Source organism: Zootermopsis nevadensis, unplaced genomic scaffold (assembly GCF_977971745.1).
Source record: "Zootermopsis nevadensis isolate Lab colony 2312 unplaced genomic scaffold, Znev_1.0 Znev_ptg000025l, whole genome shotgun sequence".
Lineage (NCBI taxonomy): Eukaryota > Metazoa > Arthropoda > Insecta > Blattodea > Termopsidae > Zootermopsis > Zootermopsis nevadensis.
Genome location: NW_028259157.1, coordinates 1,692,048 through 1,713,052, shown reverse-complemented (window position 1 = coordinate 1,713,052; position 21,005 = coordinate 1,692,048). Strand labels below are relative to the sequence as shown.

At 38.3% G+C, this 21,005-nt stretch overlaps 1 protein-coding gene across 4 annotated transcripts in view; it reads right to left on the bottom strand.

Moving 5' to 3' along the window:
• Positions 1-21,005, bottom strand: part of LOC147872618 (disheveled-associated activator of morphogenesis 1-like) — a 191,031-nt gene that overhangs the window by 25,186 nt on the left and 144,840 nt on the right. For all 4 annotated transcript variants that reach the window (XM_087356182.1, XM_087356180.1, XM_087356181.1 and 1 more), the window contains 10 exons: positions 18,838-18,909; positions 16,146-16,373; positions 13,671-13,868; positions 12,403-12,617; positions 11,985-12,051; positions 8,950-9,067; positions 6,620-6,752; positions 5,329-5,455; positions 4,411-4,608; positions 2,470-2,856 (listed from right to left, as the gene is read on the bottom strand). In XM_087356182.1, coding sequence (XP_087212308.1) covers positions 2,470-2,856; positions 4,411-4,608; positions 5,329-5,455; positions 6,620-6,752; positions 8,950-9,067; positions 11,985-12,051; positions 12,403-12,617; positions 13,671-13,868; positions 16,146-16,373; positions 18,838-18,909 — 1,743 coding nt within the window. The remainder of the gene's footprint in view (positions 1-2,469; positions 2,857-4,410; positions 4,609-5,328; positions 5,456-6,619; positions 6,753-8,949; positions 9,068-11,984; positions 12,052-12,402; positions 12,618-13,670; positions 13,869-16,145; positions 16,374-18,837; positions 18,910-21,005) is intronic.

The window sequence follows — 21,005 nt, the reverse complement described above, 5'->3', positions numbered from 1 at the left end:
GCTGCACGAATATCATCCTTTTCGATGAGAACTTTTCTATTACTTTCCGATTTCCTCCACCTGAAGCCTAAATCTCTAATTATTTTCTAAAGAGCCCACTTCCTGCCACTGAAGTTAATCTTTTTCTTAATTACTGCCAACAACGATTTTAAAGTAGTGTAGTGTGAAATTCGTTAATCGTTCTTCGAATTACACACTTGTCAAAATCATCTACATCAGTTTCAATTTTCCTTCTTGGCCGTTTCTTGTGAGGTGTGCCGAATTCTTTTCCCACTCGTTTATTATGTTCGTACTCTTTTAAAATGCGTTTCAGAGTACTTATGGACACACCAGTAGCTTCAGAAACACGATTTTGTATTTGATTAACGTTAATCACATTGCCGCTGTCAGCTTCTTTCTTCATAAAACTTTAAACACTTATCACCATTTCTCTACTTTGGCTGTGTATTACTCTACGTCCCCTTATAGTCTTTGCACCTCTGCCCACGTTTTGCATTCTGTTCGTGCTGAGTAGAAACAACAGCGATGAATATGACAGACCTATTATAAATGGGTCAATGTTATTGAAATGCAATTTACCACACGAAGTGAACTCGGTGGAGACTGCCTTGTAACTGAGCTCCGACTTCACCCCACCCACTGTTCGAGTTGCAGATACACTGCACATCTTAAGGCCATAGCTCATGTCCCACCGAACGGCCTATAACAGCCTTTAACATTACACTTGATTCTGCCACATCACCATGAAGTAGCATAAAGCCGACTGAAATTATCTACTCTTTGTAAGGTTTCTAGCCATATCTAGGATACATTTTTACAATTTCAAAACCTAACTCCATGCAGAAGAGTCCTTGAAAAACTGATAATTGCTCAGCTAGTCAAGAAATTATCTGCCTTCATGGAACTTACAGGTTCACTATCATGTTCACAAGAACCTACTGCATGTCGCCATCCTGAATCAGATGAATCCAGTCCACAACAATCACTCTCCTTCCTTTCATTTTAATATTATTCTCTCCTTCCTTTCATTTTAATATTATTCTCTCCTTCAGCCTAACCTTTCAGTACTAGCAGTCATTTAAATGGTGTCCTAGGCAGTTGACAAAGATTTAAACTCCATACACTCAGTGCATTCCACATATCAAAGTTTGCATCATGCGACAAGAGGTTTATCTCGGATATGGAAGCCCATATTGCAGGCTTAAGAATTAGGAGTGCCTGCAACATGCATGCATCCTTTTTGTCATCAATCAATTCTTCCTCATCTTACGACGAAACCTTGTCCATTCATCTCTACCCACTTTCATTTCTCCTGTACCTGCTCCCATTCTTTCCTTAAGCTCATTCTGTCTGTCTTAACCATGGTCTCTGCAATGGCGATTTATCGAACATAATTTCAAGTAACCTAAAGAGGCTCCTATCTCCCTAAGGTCCATCTTAACATTATCCTCCCACCTACGCCTAGGTCATCCCAGCAGTCTTCTCTCTTCAGGCCTCCCAACCAACACTTTGTAAACACCCATCCTCTCCCCCATGTGTGCTGCATGTCCCACCCACCTCATCCTCCTCAATTTAATCACCCTGACAACAGCAGGTGAGGAGTACAGGTTGTGAAGCTCATCATTATGCAATTTTCCCAATGATCTGGCTCCATCCCTTTTAGGTCCAAATATCCTCCTCAACACTCTGTTCTCAAAGACCCTCAATCTATGTTCCTCCCTCAATGTGAGAGATCAAGTTTTGCACCCGTACAGGACACAGTTTTTTGATATGAGACGGGAAGGACAAAGGAATTTGTACCGATTTATAGCAAGCAATCTGCTCTTGATTTCATCATGAATGTCATTATGACTTGTTAGTGTCATCCCCAAGTACCTGAATTTTTTCACATTTTCGAACGATTCATTAGCTATCCTTATACTCTGCTCCTGTCCTGAATTCTGATGCTGAGATTAATATCATCAGCATAGACCAAAAACTGATGTGCCCCATTCAGTTCCATGCAGCCCTGATTCCGTTCGAATTTCCTGGTGGCAACTTATAAGGTAAAATTAAAAAGCATCGGTGATAAAGCATCTCCCTGTTTCAGGTCATTCTGAATAGGAAATGTATCAGACAAATGTTTACCCACATGAATTTTGCTAGAGTTTTCACTTAAACACGTTTAAATTTGCCAGACTAGCTTCTTAGGTACACCAAATTCAAGCAAAGTATTGTAAAGAACTTCTCTTTTAACTGAGTCATAGGCATTCTTGACGTCTGTAAATAGTTTATGGACTGTCCCACTTGTTCTGTAGTATCTGGTGAATGTAAAACATACCTGAGCTATTGATACTGTCATTAAATAAGCCATAAAATAATGTCCACTGGCTTCATACACTGCATCTGAAACTGGTGAGCAAATGATACAACGAATTTTGGAAAACAGTGTTCTTTGACACTGAAGTACAACCAGAAAACCATACTTACTGCTACTCCATTTTTCTGATAGGCACAGAAGAGCTTGTCAATATTCTCTAGCTCCATGGCAGTATACAGCTTTGTGTCATCAAGTTCTGACCATATTGTACCCGTCACCTTAGCATCTGGAAGCTTGGACCAGTTGAAAGACTTGAGGGGATTAGAAGGCTGTGGCACATTCTTCTTGGGCACTTCTGGACGGTTTGGTGCAGACACTGGGACCGAAGGCGGTGCTTGGGGTGGGGGAGGGGGACAACAGCCGGGGGCTGGAGGTGGAAGTGGGGGAGCATGAGACATTGGAGGGGGAGGGGGTGGCACCGGACCATTGGAGAATTCAGATGATCGGTTAAGATCTACACAGGCTGACTCTGCAACGCCTGCCCTCAAGCCAACGGCCTGTAAGGAAAAGAGAAATAAATAAACATGTGAATAAAACACTAGACGTGAACAGAGTTTGCACTGCGATGCTGGCTACTGACATGGAAATGAACATCATGTTTTACATCATCAAATTACTGCTTAATTTTTTAACAGATGCCATACACAATGAAATCTTGGACAATCACCTGCATCAGCTGGTTACACAATGAGACAATTTCAGGAACCACATTTTTCCCTAACATCATGGTTCTGATGTTGAAATCAGACAGAGACAGTTCCCAAAATAAAGGATTTGAGACTTTCGCGCCGAGTACAATCAATAAAATCTTCTCGGTCAATCAGCCACGTTAACTGGTTACCGTAGTAAACCGACGTTTCGGGAACAAACTCTGTCCCCATCAGAACCCTGAAGATGGGACAGAGTTTGTTCCCAAAACGTCGGTTTACTACGGTAACCAGTTAACACGTCTGATTGACCGAGAAGATTTTATTGATTAGTTCCCAAAATGTTGGTCTCTTTTTGAGTTTAGTCGCTGCAAAAACTTCAAATCATATAGATGCCATCCAACTGCCGTAAAACCAACACTTTTAAAAAATGAATGCATGTAACAATATATATATTTCATAGACACCTTTGTTTTCAAATAACATACTTTTTGCTTATCACACAGAGTTACATTTGTATGTCCAACAGTGAATGTGTTATAATTCACTTTCTTTGACTAATATAAATCACGAATAATAAGAGATTCTCCAGCAGTTGCATAACATTACATTCCAGAGGTGTTTGAATACTTCTTCTGAAAAGAGGCAAATACACACATATAAACACAATTCTGTATGTCAGATGTCCGCAGGACAAAAATTTGAAGTATTAACAAAATCCCTACAAATTATCCTTTTCTTCAACCTTAATGTTAAGTATTTGTGTCTGGCCCATGACACAACATTCTCATCCTGTGCGATGTAGTGCAAAACGATAAAGCCACATTCGGCAATTTTTAATACTTTCCACACTGTAAAATTTTAAATTCTTTCAGTTATGTCAACTTTTCATGCAGCATATAGTTTGATATACACTTCAAACTATGGATTGAAATTTTGTAATTTGAGCTGTTGCGTGTTTTAAGAACTACCACTACAAATGAGGAAATTGCTTTATTCTCTCTGTAAATTTTGCAATAAATCAAAGCAGGAACATTCATTACATATACCACTTAGGGAACTTCTGGGAAGTGCCAAGTGCTGCTACGATCTTGACCTATCACTTACAACACAAAGATAAACTTGGCTCTGACAGGGTTATTTCAATAATCACAAAGGTTTTTAAAATAACCTAAAAATTCAAACAGTGAAACAGAAACAGAGAACTGGTTTCGATTGCTCTTCATTTAAAAACTTACACTCGTTCTATAACATTAAAACTAAGAGCGCAGCAAAACGCAGCAACGTCAGAAATTGGGCCCATTTCATATTACTGCCAGTAGCACATACATCAATGTGAAGAGAATTTTCCACCATATGCTAGTCTGACACTTCCCACATGACTAGTAGAATTCCTCTGTTTACCTTGGCATCGTCTGGTAGACTCCCTGAGCTGACAAGCCTTTCCAAGCGATGTCTCTCTCCTCGTTCACAGTTCACTTGTCGATCTAACTCCGAGGCACGATATTCCAGCTCTGAAATGCGTTGTTTGGTCTCCAGATGTGCTGCTGTCTCTTTCTCCAGTCGTTCTTTCACACGCGTCAAATTTGTTTCCATATCTTCCTAAATAGTAGCAACACAAAGAACATTTTCACCACCAACCAATGACTAGTTAACAAGAAAATTGACAGTGGAACCACGGTTCTGGAGAATCTGACGTAAATACATCTCTGTATTTAAATTATATTTAAGCAATAAATACAATGAAAGGAAGGTAGCTGAATGTAATGTCAAAATTATCTAGTCTACGACACACTTCTTCTACAAGCGATTCACAGCTCAGCTCTTTCTGCAATAACGAAAGTGGACTGTTGACGGCAGTAATGTAACAAAACAATGCAGAGTAAACAGATGATGTTTCCTGGGTAACATAATGCACGCAAGCTGCCCATTGTTGTCGGTCCATATTTACACATTGTTGATATGGATCTTACACATTTTCGTTCCACGTTTTCGTTACACATTTTCCTTTCACTTTCTTGCCGAATGACCCTTCCGTATAGACGTATTTACGTCAGAAATATTTAATGTTCAACATAACATATTCTTCTATTTCACTATTCTTCATTTTTTCAAAACAAGTTACATTATACTGGATGAAGAACATCTGTGAGCTTGAGCTGCATCACAGTGAGGGATGACTGGAAGATGGAAATGGCATGGGGGGGAGAAGCATTATGTAATATCTCATTCCCTCCCTCCCCATACCTCAGCTGGCTAGTCACCAACACGTGTATTTGTAACAGTCAATAAAGCTTGGAGACATGTACATGGCTGAAATACCTTTTCTTGTGTCCTGAGATCTAGTTCTTGCTCTTTCATTGCAAGTTTTGTAGCAATTTCCACATTTTCCTTCTCTAATTCTTCAGCCTTGCTCCTTGCTGCAACCAGCTCTTCTTCCTTGGCCAGGCTACAAAGGAAACAAAGTACAATAATGAGCAGATCACAAATAACATGCTCAAACACAGAGATAGGTTGGGTTAGGTTATGAGGTTAGGTTAAGTTTGATTATGTGAGGTTAGGTTAGGTTTGATTATGTGATGTTAGGTTGTTTGATTATGTGAGGTTAGGTTAGGTTTGATTATGTGATGTTAGGTTAAGTTTGATTATGTGATGTTAAGTTAAGCTTGATTATGTAAGTTTAGGTTAGGTTTGATTATGTGATGTTAGGTTAGGTTTGATTAGGTTCGATTATGCGAGGTTAGGTTAGGTTTGATTATATAATGTTCGGTTAAGTTTGATTATGTGAGGTTAGGTTAGGTTTGATTATGTAATGTTAGGTTAAATTTATGTGAGGTTAGGTTTGATTATGTGGGGTTAGGCTTGATTAGGTGAGGATAAGTTTGATTAAGAGGTTTGGTTAGGTTAGGTTAGGTTTGATTATGTGCGGTTAGGTTATGTTAGGTTTTATTAAGAAAGGTTGGATTAATTTGGGTTAAATTAGGTTAGTGTCCAACACATCAGCAAGTGCAGTGTGCAAAACCAGTTACCAAATTTTGTTCCTGTTTGCATCACTACCAACATAACATCAAGAGTTACTCCCTGCAGTCTCTGGTAGCTGGCTTTCATTGCATCACCCAGCATGGGCACATATCTGTGGCACTTGAATTGTTTCTATAAATGTTTGGAATGCAACTGAAAGGCCCAGGATGGACCTCAACAGCCTTTATCCCCTTTGGTAAGATCCAGAACCACTACATAATTATATAAAACTACTGCAGTTCTTGTTTGAAAGTTCAGTTTAATTATGAGTGAATAAGCAAGTGAAATGGTTATGAAGAGTGTGAGCCAAGAGATTTGTTGTGTACTGGTAAGTTTGTTGAGTTGATAGAGTGATGAAGTCAGCAGCATGATGAAATAGAATAGCAAAGGTCACAGTGAATATGAGTACAAAGACAATGAATCAACTATAGGCAAAACAATCAAGATGGTGGTTTATATACTAAAAATACTTAAGTCAAAAAAATAATAACTGTAATAACAGTAATAAATCTATATTTAAACCAAGCTACTTAATTACTGATATGATAAAATACTGAGCTATCTGATTAAATATTGTGCACAACATACTCACAGGTGAACTAGTTCCTTAACATTAATGTTAAGTGGCGAGAGGTCAGGGTTTTCACCGTTCTCACTTTGTAAGATGATCTGCTGGGTGATACGATCAAACAGCAACCAATGCTGGGGATGAGATCCATAGTCCACTGTCAACACACAAGAACATCATACATACCAACTATAGAAAATAAGATAGTGGAATATACAAATGCATGTAATAAGCACTGGCAATACCAGCAGGCAGCGTGCAAGTCAGCTCAGTTTTTCCAGTGACAACGCAGCACTCAGCTCAGCAAGAACAATTTGTATTTAACACACTAGAATAAACAAAACTATAATAGTATCTGGTATTTTATACAAATCTAAATCTATGTTTTTTTCATCTGTCCACCCATCTCTTTCATCTGAATTCAAACATCTTACAATATTAGGCAAAAGTTTATATTATGAAGCTTCTCACGTACAAAATTTCTTACAGTGGTAAACATGTCAGTGTCGTTCACTTGGACAGAAAGGTCTTGTGAACCTGTAGGAAGCCACCAACGTTTCGGAGGAACATGCTGCTTCCAACTTTGGGGTAATTTTCCTCAAAGATTAAACTCAATTTTCTCACAAGTGATTATAATTTGAAGAAACTTTGCTGACACACTGTACTGCTCAAGCCATTTGCTTCTCATTAAATTTCATTTAATTCTGTACACTACCAGGCAGTGCACATTCATCATGGAAGAGGACATCTGATCATCTGAAAGCCCGGAGAAGGTCAGAGGAGCATTCCAAATAAAGTTTGGCATCAAAGCTGGAATGGACAGGCACACAATTTCTAGCTATGTCAAGAAATTTTGCAAGATGTGGTCAGTTTTGGGCGATTAGTCTTACAGCAGCAGGCCTTCAATAGCAAGGACTGAAACCAATATTCAAAACATTCAGGGGCAAACACACTGAACACATCATAATATAAATGCCCTGAAATGCTGATGAGAATGAGATTTTTGTCTCATCATTTAGGTTAAATAATAATAATAAATAATGAAGATATCCGTCTTCTGGGTTATTGCGCTGTGTAGTCTGGTCGATGTTTACCAACGTTTCAGAGGTCATACTGCCTCCGTCATCAGGGCGATGAGTATGAAGATTTCTGTCTTCTGGGTTGTTGCGCTGTGTAGTCTGGTAGATGTTTACCAACGTTTCAGAAGTCATACTGCCTCCGTCATCAGGGTGATGAGTATGAAGATTCACCGCCCTGATGATGGAGGCAGTATGACCTCTGAAATGTTGGTTAACATCGACCAGACTACACAGCGCAACAACCCAGAAGACGGATATCTTCATACTCACCGCTGTGAGAACCTCAAGTCTTACACAATAAATAATGACATCACAGTCTCTGAAACCTAAAACACCAATGACCACCCTTTAAAAAGCAGTTTGTTCAAAACTGAAATATTTGGACATTGTATGGCGAAAGGAATGGCTGCTAGTGGAAACAACTTTTTCTGAAGGTTGGCAGAACTAGTGAGAAGGTGAAGGAAGTCAACAGACTGTGCAGACAAAACAACCATGGGGTATGTACATGAGAAACAGAATCGCTTCTGTGAATGAAAGGAGAAAACTTTCCACTGAGGATTTCCGACTGAAAGTTCAATATTAATTGCGCTACTTAAATTTGTAATTAAAAGGTTCAAACTGATAGTGAGTCAATAAGCAGCCAATAAAAAAGACTTCTTGTTATTAATAAACCTGGAAGTACATCACCATCATAACAGAATCTCATTCTTCATCAGATGTACATCATAATGATGGAGGCAGTATGACCTCTGAAACATCAGTAAACTTCTACCAGACTACATGGCGCAACAACCCAGAAGATGTAAATTTTCTTAACAAGCCATTCTTTTGCCAGTCAGCGACATTCTCGTTTTACCACCTTATGACATGCAGTTACCATATTTATTTAATTGCAGATTAATGATGCTGTCATTAGGTCAGACTATAAAATATCAAATTATAAAGTTATTAGCAAATGATAAATTGAAAAGGATGTGGAAGTGGTCATGGCCTACTTTAATGTATTATCCCGCAGTTTACATTGAGTGGCTGAAGAAATCTATGAACAATCTCTGTCAAGATAAACAGTCTTTCAGCAGATATTTAAACATGGGACCTCCAAAACACAAAGCAAAAGTGCTAAGTAGTTGGCCATAACATTCAGCACAATCCAAAGTGTCCAGACTTTTTATCTTAATTTTAAAGACTAAATCTCCATTTATTTTCTTTATATGTTGAAAATGTGCCCAAGATTCATGCTATGTAATACTGCCTGAAAGACATGAACCTACTTACATGGTAACAATATACAGTGCTGCAGCAGAGAAAGAAGGTGAGGATAGGCCGCTGTGTGGCTCAGCTTCCGCCGCAGCAGGTCAAACATTGACGATGCACTTTTTGTGTCCACATGTTCCTGTAACATATTACATCAGTCATTACATCACTTCTTAAAAGTTAACAGTTACATGAAGTAGAGAAACGCACATCAAAAATGGAACAAATTCCCAATAAAATATTCTCAGGCGATCAGCCGCGTCAAATCAGAACCCTTATGATGGGGACAGAGATGGTCCCTGAAAGTCTGTTTCTTTTAACCATATAACATGGCTGATGGCCTGAGAAGATTTCATTGAGTCACGTCACCGCAAAAGCTTCAAATCATATATCAGGAACAAATGTTGATATCTGATGTTAACCCAGTTGTTAAACACAGAAGTGACACAATCTCTCCAACACCTTCATAAAATCTTCTCCGGCCAGCAGCCGCGTCACTTCGTTAAACTCTGCTGACATTTTGAGGGCCATCTCTGTTCTCATTTTCAAGGCTAGCCTTCAGCAGAGTTTAACCAAGAAGATTTTATTAATGACATCTGCTGTGAAAACTTAACATCATATAATCAATACCTGTTTTTCAATGCTTAAGATACTTGCTATTAAGCATTTGCTTAATTTAACCAGCCCTTAAGCAGTATTTAACATTAATAAGGGGCACCTAGCACTTGAATATCAAATAATGGTAAACCTGACAGCAGTCAGAAGTTTCAGGTGGGGTCTAAACCACAGACTTTTCAGTGTAAATGCACGGCACAGAACACCTACGCACAATTTCTCAGGTTAAAGATCTGTTGCTTCCAACAGAAAAAATAAACTCAATCTGGATTTTCGCTTCCATCAAAAAGTCAAAATTGTGAATGCAGGGGTAAACAATATCAATGTTGATCCATTGGGTTGTTGTGCCATATGAACTTGTAGTTAGACACTACATTCAGCCCTAAAAGATGGAGGATATGTTCCTCTGTAACAATTCATCACCTATCCTGATGATGGAGGCAGTAAGAACCTCTAAAAGGCCAGATATTTCTGTGAAACTACATAGCGCAAAAATCCCAGAAAACAATCATCTTTTTACACACAATTGATCTAGTGTATATATCACATTCACAACAGTCCACCAGCAGTTAGTTCCTTTCTAAGCCACATGAATCCAACCCACACCCTCCCATCCTATTTCCTTAAGATCCATTTTAGTATTATCTCTCTCTTCCCTTCGGGCTTCCTAACCATAATTTTGCATACACTTCACATCTTCCTGTGTCTTTCATGCCTGCTCATTTCACCTTCCTCGATTTCATTATCCAAAAAATATCTCGCCAAGATTACAAAGTATGATGCTTTGATCACGTAGTTTATTCTAGTGTCCAGTTACTTCCTCAATTTTAGGTTCAGACATTCTCCTCAGACACCTTTAATCTATGTTCTCTCTTTAACGTGAACAAGTTTTACATCCATACAAAACAACAGGTAAATTTTTTCTTTTCCTTACATTTTCTGATAGCAGACAGCAATATAAACGACTGTGAATAACATGTTACCAAGCATTCCCTAAATTACATCTGCTTTTAGTTACTCTATAAATACAATTTTAATATGTTACTGTCATTCCCAAATATTTTAAAAATGCTGTATTCATATGTGTATACTTCAAAACCAAAAGCAGACTTCTAGTCAAACCGTTACCATTGCCATGAACTTCTAAATCTTTTCATCAATGAAGGTTCCCCCATTTCATTTTCCCTTTCTGCCGCAATGTATGAAGCAGGAAAACAAACAAACAAACAGAACCACACTAAAAATTATACAAAATTATAACAAATCAAAACTGATAACTTGTACAGAAATTCTCTTCATAATACCAACAATCATTAACTATGAAATAAGATTTCCAGTTATCGTAGTGATGAGTACGAAGGTGGCTGTCTTCCGGCATTTTTATTTTAAAGTGCATCACTCTTGCATGACCAACTTTTTACCATGTCTTCTACATTATCATTAAATGTACATTTTTGTTAGACTACATGTTTCTACAGTACTCAGTAATCATCACATCCATAAATTACTGCAAGACTTTTGCATTATGAAATGTTTCATTAATTTTTTTAAAATACTAAATAATACAAAAATAATATCTCATTTTTGCAGGCAATGTTTTGATTCCAGGCCAGTGGTATATTACAACTGTTCAACTGTTATAGTCCTCATGTGTGTTTGTAAAAACAAGTTATGTTTTTATATTATAGAAACTTATGTAAAATGTAATTTTTATTTGTGTTGAGGTAGCTCAGTCACTACAGTGACTGACTATAGACTGGACGACCGGGGTTCGATCACCGACAGGGGCAAAGGAATTTTCTTCTAGCCTCTGCGTTGCACCCAGCCTCCCGTCCAAAGAGTATCGAGGTGTAACACTGACCAATCACTCGCATCTAGTCCTGAGGCTCTCCCCGTAAGTGCATACATGGCATGTAGAGAGGCCTCTTTACTTTTTTTAGTACATATTATCTGTACTATGTTATCTTGATGGTTCCACGTCATGTTTTGGTATGCAGCTATGGAAGTGTTTCCTGTGCATTCGAGTCCATGAGTGAAGGGAAGGGAGAATTAAGAGGAGGTAGCAATTAGTGCTGCTACCTATTTGGAAAATTCAAATTAATTATTTCAAAGATAGGGTTATTATAGCTAATATTAAAATCACTTTTACGTATCTGGTCTCTACTGATTCAGAACATACAATATCTTTGCAAGTCATTCAAAGCCCCCTACCCCTTTTGATTTGTCTTCTGGGATGAATCGCCCTGATGTTGGAGGCAGCAGGGACCTCTGAAAGGCTGGTAAACTTCTACAAGACTACGTGGTGTTACAACCCACAAGACAGTGATTTTAATTCTTTCTGAGGTTCGTATTTCTACGCTGACAACAACACATACATAAAACTAATACCCAAATTTGTTCTCTAATATCAAGTGACGTTTTTACCACGTACAAAAGCGTACCTTTTCAAACTTCCTTGCCAGTTCCTTCTCATCTTCATTCCTCACCATTTCAAAGAAATCTAAATGCCTGGGGAAAAATAAATAAAGCACAAAGCATTAAACAGCTAAATAGAAACATGTAATATTAAGAAAGCTAATTAATTTGGTTTCATTTTCAGCGTCTGACGAGTCTACTATGCAATTCACAAATTTCTGTTGTAATGTCAATACATTTAACATGCTGCAGATGTAAAATAATGGTGTATCGCATATACCACTATTCTATATTGATCTCCTTTCATAAAAACATGCATAAAACACTTATCTCTTGTAGTCTGTACCACATAAAATATTTCTAACTTTTTAAAATAATTTTAAAAATCACGCTTTCATCCAGCCTTGGCACACTGATGTGCCTGTCCATGTCTAAGACACTGACCTGTTGAGGGTCTCATTCTCATGGCCACGGAGCTTGTCGATAATGGGCTGGATACCAAGCATCAGGAACTCGTAACGAAGATGAAGGCGGAAATCAAGGTTCTCTTGACCTGGTCCATAGTTGAGGACGGCATTCACGAAGGACATGATGGCTGTCTTGAGATTCACCTCATCTCGATAGATCCCCGTACTGCGATCCAAGTCATTCACGATACCCTGCGACAGTTGAAACTGGAGTTGTACGAGCACTGCCTTTATCCCAACAGATTCAGAAAACTTTGATCATGTGGGTTTCAACATGGGATCCAATTCACCACTCTGACTCCATATTTGATCCTCTGCCACATCTAAAATTAACTTTCTGTACTTATTATATTAAAACATAGTGTATAATGGGTATTTAAATTGTCGCTTCAGAATGTCAGAAAGAGAGAATTTAAAAGGTGGCAATGTGCAGAATATTACAAAGAAGTCCAAATCAGTCGCTTATATATATATATTCATAATTAATTTAATAATTCTGAATCAACTGCAAGGTCATCTAACTAGAAGGCTGACACAGTTGGGGGATGCACACCAGATTGAAGATAATCACAGTGCTAAGATTGTTTAATGTTGACACTTCTCGTTCATTGAACACAAATGTGCGGACGATACACTGGGAGGGATTGGGGATAGAGCAGGTGTGTTCTGTGCTAAGGCACTACACAGCCAACCCTTCAGGTTTTCATAGTAAAACTTACAACACAATAACAATCAGGATAATATTAATGCAAATGCACATGCATTTCCTAAAAATTCTCTGCATGTCTATATGTAAGAAATGTAGCAGAATTTTCCAACAAACGAAAACGTTCAGTGTGCTGATTTTTTATTTTATAATAATTAAATTGCTTTTAGGATGAACATAAATTTATGTTTGATACTGCATCTTTGTTCATTGTTCTCTGATATAAGATAGATATGTCCTATGGTGCCACATCCAGTACATCAGCACTAAACATCCTCAACTTAAAATTTTCTTCAGTCCTGTGTTCAGTGCGTCTTCTAAAAAAAACTGTAACCAAAGTTACAACGGCATCTACAAAAACAGCAGAGAAAATAAACTTCAGAAAAAACGCTTTAATGTGGTAGGAAACAAAAAAATAGCTGTATTCATTTTACTACAATTTCTAGTCCCACAGCATCACTGATTCTGTACCCTCTCCTCTCCACCAAGTTTCATCTATTAATTCCTCTTCTTTTTTATTTTTATCTGAAACACGTTACCTGGAATCGTGTTCTCTCGGAAGCAAACTTCTGATACTGCAGCATCGCCTCCAACACCTTCCTGTGACCACCGGGCACCAAGCACACAGCTCCCAAGATTTCCAGCACAGCCACTTTGGTCTTAATATTCTCGGTGCTGAGGCTCTGAGCAATGGTGTTGATGCCTGTTGGATGCGCCAGCACGTGTGCTCGACCGTTCTACAGCAAGAGGCAAACAAATGCAGTCCAATTAATTTTCCTTTTAATTACTCAATTCAATCAAATTACTAGGCAGCAGGGATGCTCAGTGGTTAGCACTGATTCCTGTACTGTAACGTATATTTCTAATGGGATTTTCACATACGAATGAAAGAGGAAATTTTTTTTCACATCAGGATTCTGCTAGAACCATTTCACACCAGACTGCGCAAACTGGTACAAAATTCAAAAACTGATGAAGATGTACCCTGGAAGAAAGTACAGTTTCATTTCAGTACGGCATTTAAATTCCTGGGTCTACGTACACGTATGGATTTAATTGGAATCTAAACCACCAAAAAGTGCTGCATGTTACAAAATACAGTATATTTATTGCATTTTATGCTAAAAAATTTAAATAAAAACTCTATTATTGAGAAAGAACCCATTTACTTGCTCATAAAGTTTCGTAATAATCAGTCTTTATAAACACACCTACTTCAAGCTTATTTCCACTTATTCCAATTTTTGCCAAATTTTAATTAATTATTCTTTAAATTTAACCTCATATCATATATTTACGTTGGTAGAAAATCTTGGAGTCAACCACATTTTGTTTGGTTTGCTAATCCTCATACTGAAATGAACACAATCATTCTCTTCAGTGGTAATTTGATTACAGAATTGTTCAACAACGAATAGTTTCAAATATGAAGAGTAAAAATGGCCTAAGGCATACAGGTTCACATTTGTAACAAACCCCTTTAGCAGACGCAGATACACTTCACATGAATAAGTAAGGGGTGTCTAAACAGGGTAGCCTGAGAGGCCAGACAAACAGAATGAATACGACCAATATCCTACAGAAAAAATGTGATTAGGATGATAACAAGATGATACAACCCCCATCTGCAAACAATGGAGATTCCAAGTAGGGAGAACCCACAGACAGTCCATCAGTTCACTGTTGACGTAGCTGTCAAAAGACAGAATGTGGCACCCCACGTAAACAAAGACTACGTCATACAGCGTTTTCATTACTTCTTGAATGACGCCTGCATAAAATATTAAGTCTACCACTGATGGATGCTAACAAATGAGATGATTAAATGCAGTTAAAAATGTGTTTTGCAGTTTAATTTGACACTAACAATTATTTTCTTTTTCATAACCTCATGTTCCCCTCTGCCACCACAGCAGAGCACATTCCCCAGGTTGGAGATCATTACCCTAGACCAGGGGTTCTCACCCTTTTTCGCTGGCGTACCACTAATTCTAATTTAACACATTAATTGTACCACTAACCAAATGTATTCAGGGAAAACTGTTATTTATGTTAATATTATCTTACTTAGCTCGGTTACCACTCAACATTGGCTCATGTACCAAAAGTGGTACGTGTACCATAGGTTGAGAAAGGCTGCTCTAGACCATCACAAGCACTTTTATCATGGGATGTAGTGAAAAAGACAAAAAAGAATTATATGAAATTTCAAAAGACAAATTTGAAAAATAAATATACTCAAATTTAAAGCATTCCTTCTACTTCAGTTTATATTTCAATTTTTAGGGGGAAGTGTCATTTAATGAAATGTGCACATGTGTGTAGTAAAAGCATACAGCTGTTAATCTTCTAAGGTATGCAGTGTTAATTAACTTATCACTACTAATTGCAGCATTTATTTTTGTAAGAGTTATATAAAGCCTTAACGATAAAATACTGGTTACAGAAAATAAAAATATTTTTCTTAATATGGATGCCAAAAGTTTAATTAGACACCTTTAAAATAAACCTATAATAAATTCCAAAGTGTGATACACCACTGGAAACAGTAGTACATTAACTTATTTTTAATACTCTTTTCACTCCCCACAGAGCACAGGTGCCTCCTTTTGGAGGTTTCTTGATCTATTAGACATTTGGTAGGACTCCTTCGACAAGTGATCAGCCCGTCGCAAGGCCTCTACGTGCACACAGGACAGCACAATACAGAAAGACACAGACAAACATCCATGCCTTGAGTGGGATTTGAACCCACCATCAGCGTCCAAGCGCACGAGACAAAAGGAAAAAAATAATTAAAATTTTGTATGATTATTCATCTCAGCACTCACCAAGCCTCACGAGACAGTCAGTTGAAACGTGTGCCATTTTGTGCTGATCAGACATGAAATTACAATCAGCTTCCAAAAACAGAAACACTTACAATTTTAACTATTTAAAATGTTTAAAATGCCCTCACTTCAAGTCGTCTGTTGTCAGTGTCATGAAAACTACGCAACTGAAGATTTACATACCGAATTGTTCATAAGCGCCTTCACACATCCAATAAGTGATGTGTGAATGGAGCTTTGTGCAGTGGCATAATCCATGGCAGACAGAAAACCAAGCAGGGCAGGCAAGCCATCCAGTTCAATGAACCGCAGCACAAAACTATGCGGCTGGGTCCTCAGCGCAGTCTTCAGCCCATCAAGTTGCCGCGTGCGTGATCGGACCTCCTCCTCCGAATCCACTGGGAACTGCAGCTACAACAAATATTGCAGAAATGTGTACAACAAATAAGAATCACATTCACACATTACTTCAATTAAATTATAAAGTTGTGACCTAGTTTCGTGAATTACCATCATCATTAATGGTAATTTCTATGAAGGTTCTTTCCTCAGGAGGGAACCAGCCAAGGCATGAAGCTGACCAATTACCAAAAGCAGTGGCAAGGTTAAGATTGTGTGGAGTTATATGTCCACTTCCCTATACATCTGCATGGTGTAGCGCTTAATAAAGCACTGAGAACAACTTCGCCTTTACCTTACTACCAACCTCGCTGTTATTATTACTAGTTGTTTACTATGCCTTTGCATACACAGTATCAATTACAGAATGTATAAAGTGAAGCTTTCGTGGCGACAGAAGTTGATGAAATACTCTCGGGTAACAAGCCGCGTCAGGTGGCTGAATGGCGAATGAACCATCTCTTCCGCCAACATTTCGAGAGCCATCTCCAGTTCAGTTTCGCAGCTGCACTGAGGATATTGCATGGAATGTGAAAGGCAATGGTTCTGGCTTAATTGAGGTGCCCGAGTACAGCCACTTCCTACACTGTTCACCAAACCAGAAGCCTCCAGAAAACCAAACATGACTGATAATCGCTGCAGTATGTGACAATTTACTATTCCATCCACAATAAATCTGTGTAAAATGATTGGCTGACCAACTAAGGCCATTAAAATGCAATAAAACAACACTAATTTAATACGAATAAACAGAGAACTAGGTGTAATTTAGGACAAATTAATATAAAATCTGCAGCATGGGTCAGAGCACTATAATTGTTTCTGCAGCTGGGGAATCCCCCCAATCTTCTACACTATGTGTGTGTCATTAGAGCCAGAGGAAGCTGAGCTGTCAGACTGAACTCACATTGCATCTTGTGATGGTTTTACTGTGCACTGCAAAAATTATTGTGCTCACTCAAGATGACTGTCTTCCGGGTTGTTGTGCCGAGCAGTCTGACAGAAGTTTACTAATTATTTCAGAGATGCTGCCTCCATCATCAGATCGCCCTGAGTCATCTTCGTACCTAAGATCTCATCATCGTGTTCACTGATGCACAATAATTTTCTTTACCCGCTATTAATGATGTTCTTCAGCATCCCAATTCACCGTCGTCCATACAAGCAACTCAGTTGTGTTAGTTCTGACAACAGTGTGAATGAAGAGCGACGGCGAGCAGAAGAAAGTGTGGAACGAGGGTGGAAATAAAACTTGACTCGTACGTCTTACATTTTTATGGGTTCTAAGATCCGCCCTGGACGCAAAGGCTAGAGGAAAAATCCTCTGCCCCCATCAGGGATCAAGACCAGTTCATCCAGTCTGTAGCCAGTCACTATACTGAGCTAACCTGATAAATGTTAATAAAGTCTTACATAACAAATATTGTTGAAACCTTTTAACAATGAGAAGTGTGTCAATCCAGTCTTTGAAAAGTGTCTTAACAATATACCCTAAACCTGTCAAATTTTTTGATTATTTTTAAAACATTCTATCAATTTCTGAGATTATATATTAGAATTACTATGAACATCGATTGGTATTCAAACCACTAGCCACTTGGATATAAATATTATGTCTTGTTGGACAAAACTTGCTGGTCCATAAAATTAGTTTCTATTGTTGTAACAGACATAATGGCAGAATTACTATTTTCTTTTCCCATACACTTATGTACCTAGCCAATTTTCAAAGGTAATTCACTGATTACTTGTATTTTATTTATTATTTGAGTGTTCTGTCTGACGACAGGTCCATATGAACAGGATCCTTCCATCCTTTTCTCGGACTGGGACCTGTTCATATACGTTCTTGGCAGATGATCCAGAAGTGGTTTGCCATTGCCTTCTTCTGTGTGTGAATGGAGTAATTGTTGGGATGCCACGGAGGAAAACTCCGTGTTGCCTAGACCACGGCCTTGCCCAACACAAGTTATAAATTCGGGCACCGCTGGGAATCGAACCCGAGACCCCCAGGATTACAAGGCCAGCGTTCTAACCGCTAGACCACCGTGGACTTGTATTTTATAATTGTATAATTGTTCTTTTAATGTTCTGATCCCATTGTTATGCATAACAACTGAACACAAATCATACTGTTAAGTTGGTACAATTATTTTACTAAAAAAATTTCCCTTCCTTTCCCCACAATTTCAGCATGACAAAAATATTCTATCTGTGCTGCTTGTAAGTAATGAGACATACGTTGAATGCAAGACTGAAATGTGACATTACGTAAGTGTGTCATGTTTAATGTTTACTTTTTTGACTTTGTTAAATCTCAATTTCTGCCACATCATTGTTTGTATGTAATTAGCCACAATAATAAATTGGACATGCCATTTTTTAAGAGTAAACACCATCATAAATTTGTGTCGCAAGAAGACAGCAGTAATTTTCATCAACTTCGCGTGCCGTTATCAGATTATAGCCGACTTACCATTGACAAGGCCTGCACTCGTTCAATGTAGAGCTCAGGCGAGTGGGACAAGTCTGTTTCACCATCTTGATCCTGAAAATTATTATTCATGGTTTTAATATTAAATATTATCAGTTCTATGAAAATAAAAATTCTGACTACTGAAAGAGATGTATCCATGCACTACAAAAGCTGCACAATCATATCACATATCATCTCCTTTGGTCTCAAGATTGAAAATGTTTGTCAGTCTCTTTATTGGTTGTCCTCTCTGATGGGTTTGGAGTTAATTTATTGTTTTGGTGCCTAAGAATTCATCCTAAATCCTTAAAGGAACATACAAATTCGATTGCCAAGGAACAGGTGGGATGATAATATTAAAATGAATGTAAGGAAAGTGGAACTGTGAGGATGTGGACAGGGACGATGTGACTCATAACAGGGGCCAGTGGCAGACTGTTGTAAACTCAAAATGGTGGAGAATTTGACTTAATGACTGTCAGCTTCTCGATAACTACTCTGTTCCATGGAATTAGTCAATTAATGTTCTTCACCTTCTATGATGAAGTAACCAGTTTTGTTTTTGTTTTTTTAATTTGATCCATGTCGAGTTCTTCTAAAGTAAGAAAGCAAATTCCATGAACTTATTATACACAGGTGTAACATCAAACCAACGTACTTCACACCCAGTTTTGGTCGACACTAGAGTCTCATTTTTCCACATAATCACTTTGCATAGTGAGAATCATATCTCACTGGTACACCAGTTTGTTGATGCTGTCTTAAAGAAATGGGTGCCCTCAGGCTAGGGTCATGCCCTCATTGCTTCCATGACCTCAAAATTCAGTTTGAACCAATGGTCAGCGAGATTATTCCAACAGTACTCATGCGGTGCCATACCAGGTCTGTGTCGTGAACGATAATGGCCTGACTGACCATGCAGAATCTGCGACACTCAAATGATCAGTTTCTAACTCAAGGCTTCAGTGACTGACAACTTCCCAGGACGTCTTGTCATTCATACTTTACACAGTGACAACTCCCTGATGAATTTTTACTTCCCAATGAATTTGGGAAGGAGAAACAAGTCACTAATAAAACCTCTCCCACAATGCTAGCACCATTTTGAAACAGCTATTGTGGGGGTCTGAAGTAAGCTACTGCTACATACTGAATACCATGTAAACCTCTGCCCTCCTCATTCATGACATGCCCGATGTTCAAACACAGACGATAGTCTAGAGCAGTGGTCCCCAACGCGGTGCCCGCAGGTGCCCGCCAAGGCTTCTTTTTGGGTGCCCGCGTTGTTACGGAAAGTGGTCATAATGAATAATGAAGGCCGTTCAACCATGAACATTATAAAATCAAAGCACAGATCTTGACTTACTGAGGCCCATCTTGACGATTGTTTGTGAGCAGAAACATCATCCTACACTCCCAAATTTAAAAAGTGGCGATGAAATGCAGCGCCAAACATCGCACTAACTTCCCACTTGAGTAATAATAATTGTACTTATAACACTTACGTATTTTTGATTGCATGGTTTCTTGTATCATCAAACGTCGTGTTGTTTTGCATAATATTTGGTGTCCATATCTTATTTGTCCAGAGAAAAGAAAATTTGGCTTTGTTAATTGGTTGGTGCCCGCCACGATCTCATAAACTCTCAAATGTGCCCGTAGGCATATAAAAGTTGGGGACCACTGCTCTACAGTACATTTATGAAAGTAACTTTCTGATGTGCCCCCCCCCCAAATGTTCATTTCTTCTATGGTCTAATAAGTTGTAATTCATTTATCTCTGATATCATCAGTCTTGTCTCATTCTTTTGTTTAAACATACACATTTCACAGCCATATGAAAGTCATGGGATGGATAAAATACTATATTACAATAATTCAATTGAGACCATTCTTTAATTAAATTTGATTTAAGATGACTGTCTTCTAGGAAGCATGTAGTTTGGTACAAGTTTATCAATGTTTCAGATGTGCTTGCTGCCTTCATCATCAGACTAATGACACCAATGACCCTGATGATACAGGCAGCAAGTGCCTCTGAAACATAAGTGAACTTCTACCAGACTACATGGCGCACCAACCTAGAAGACAGCAATCTTCAGACTCACCGCCGTGAAAACCTCAAATCCTACAGAAGATAACATTACAATATGCTGAAACGATGAAGT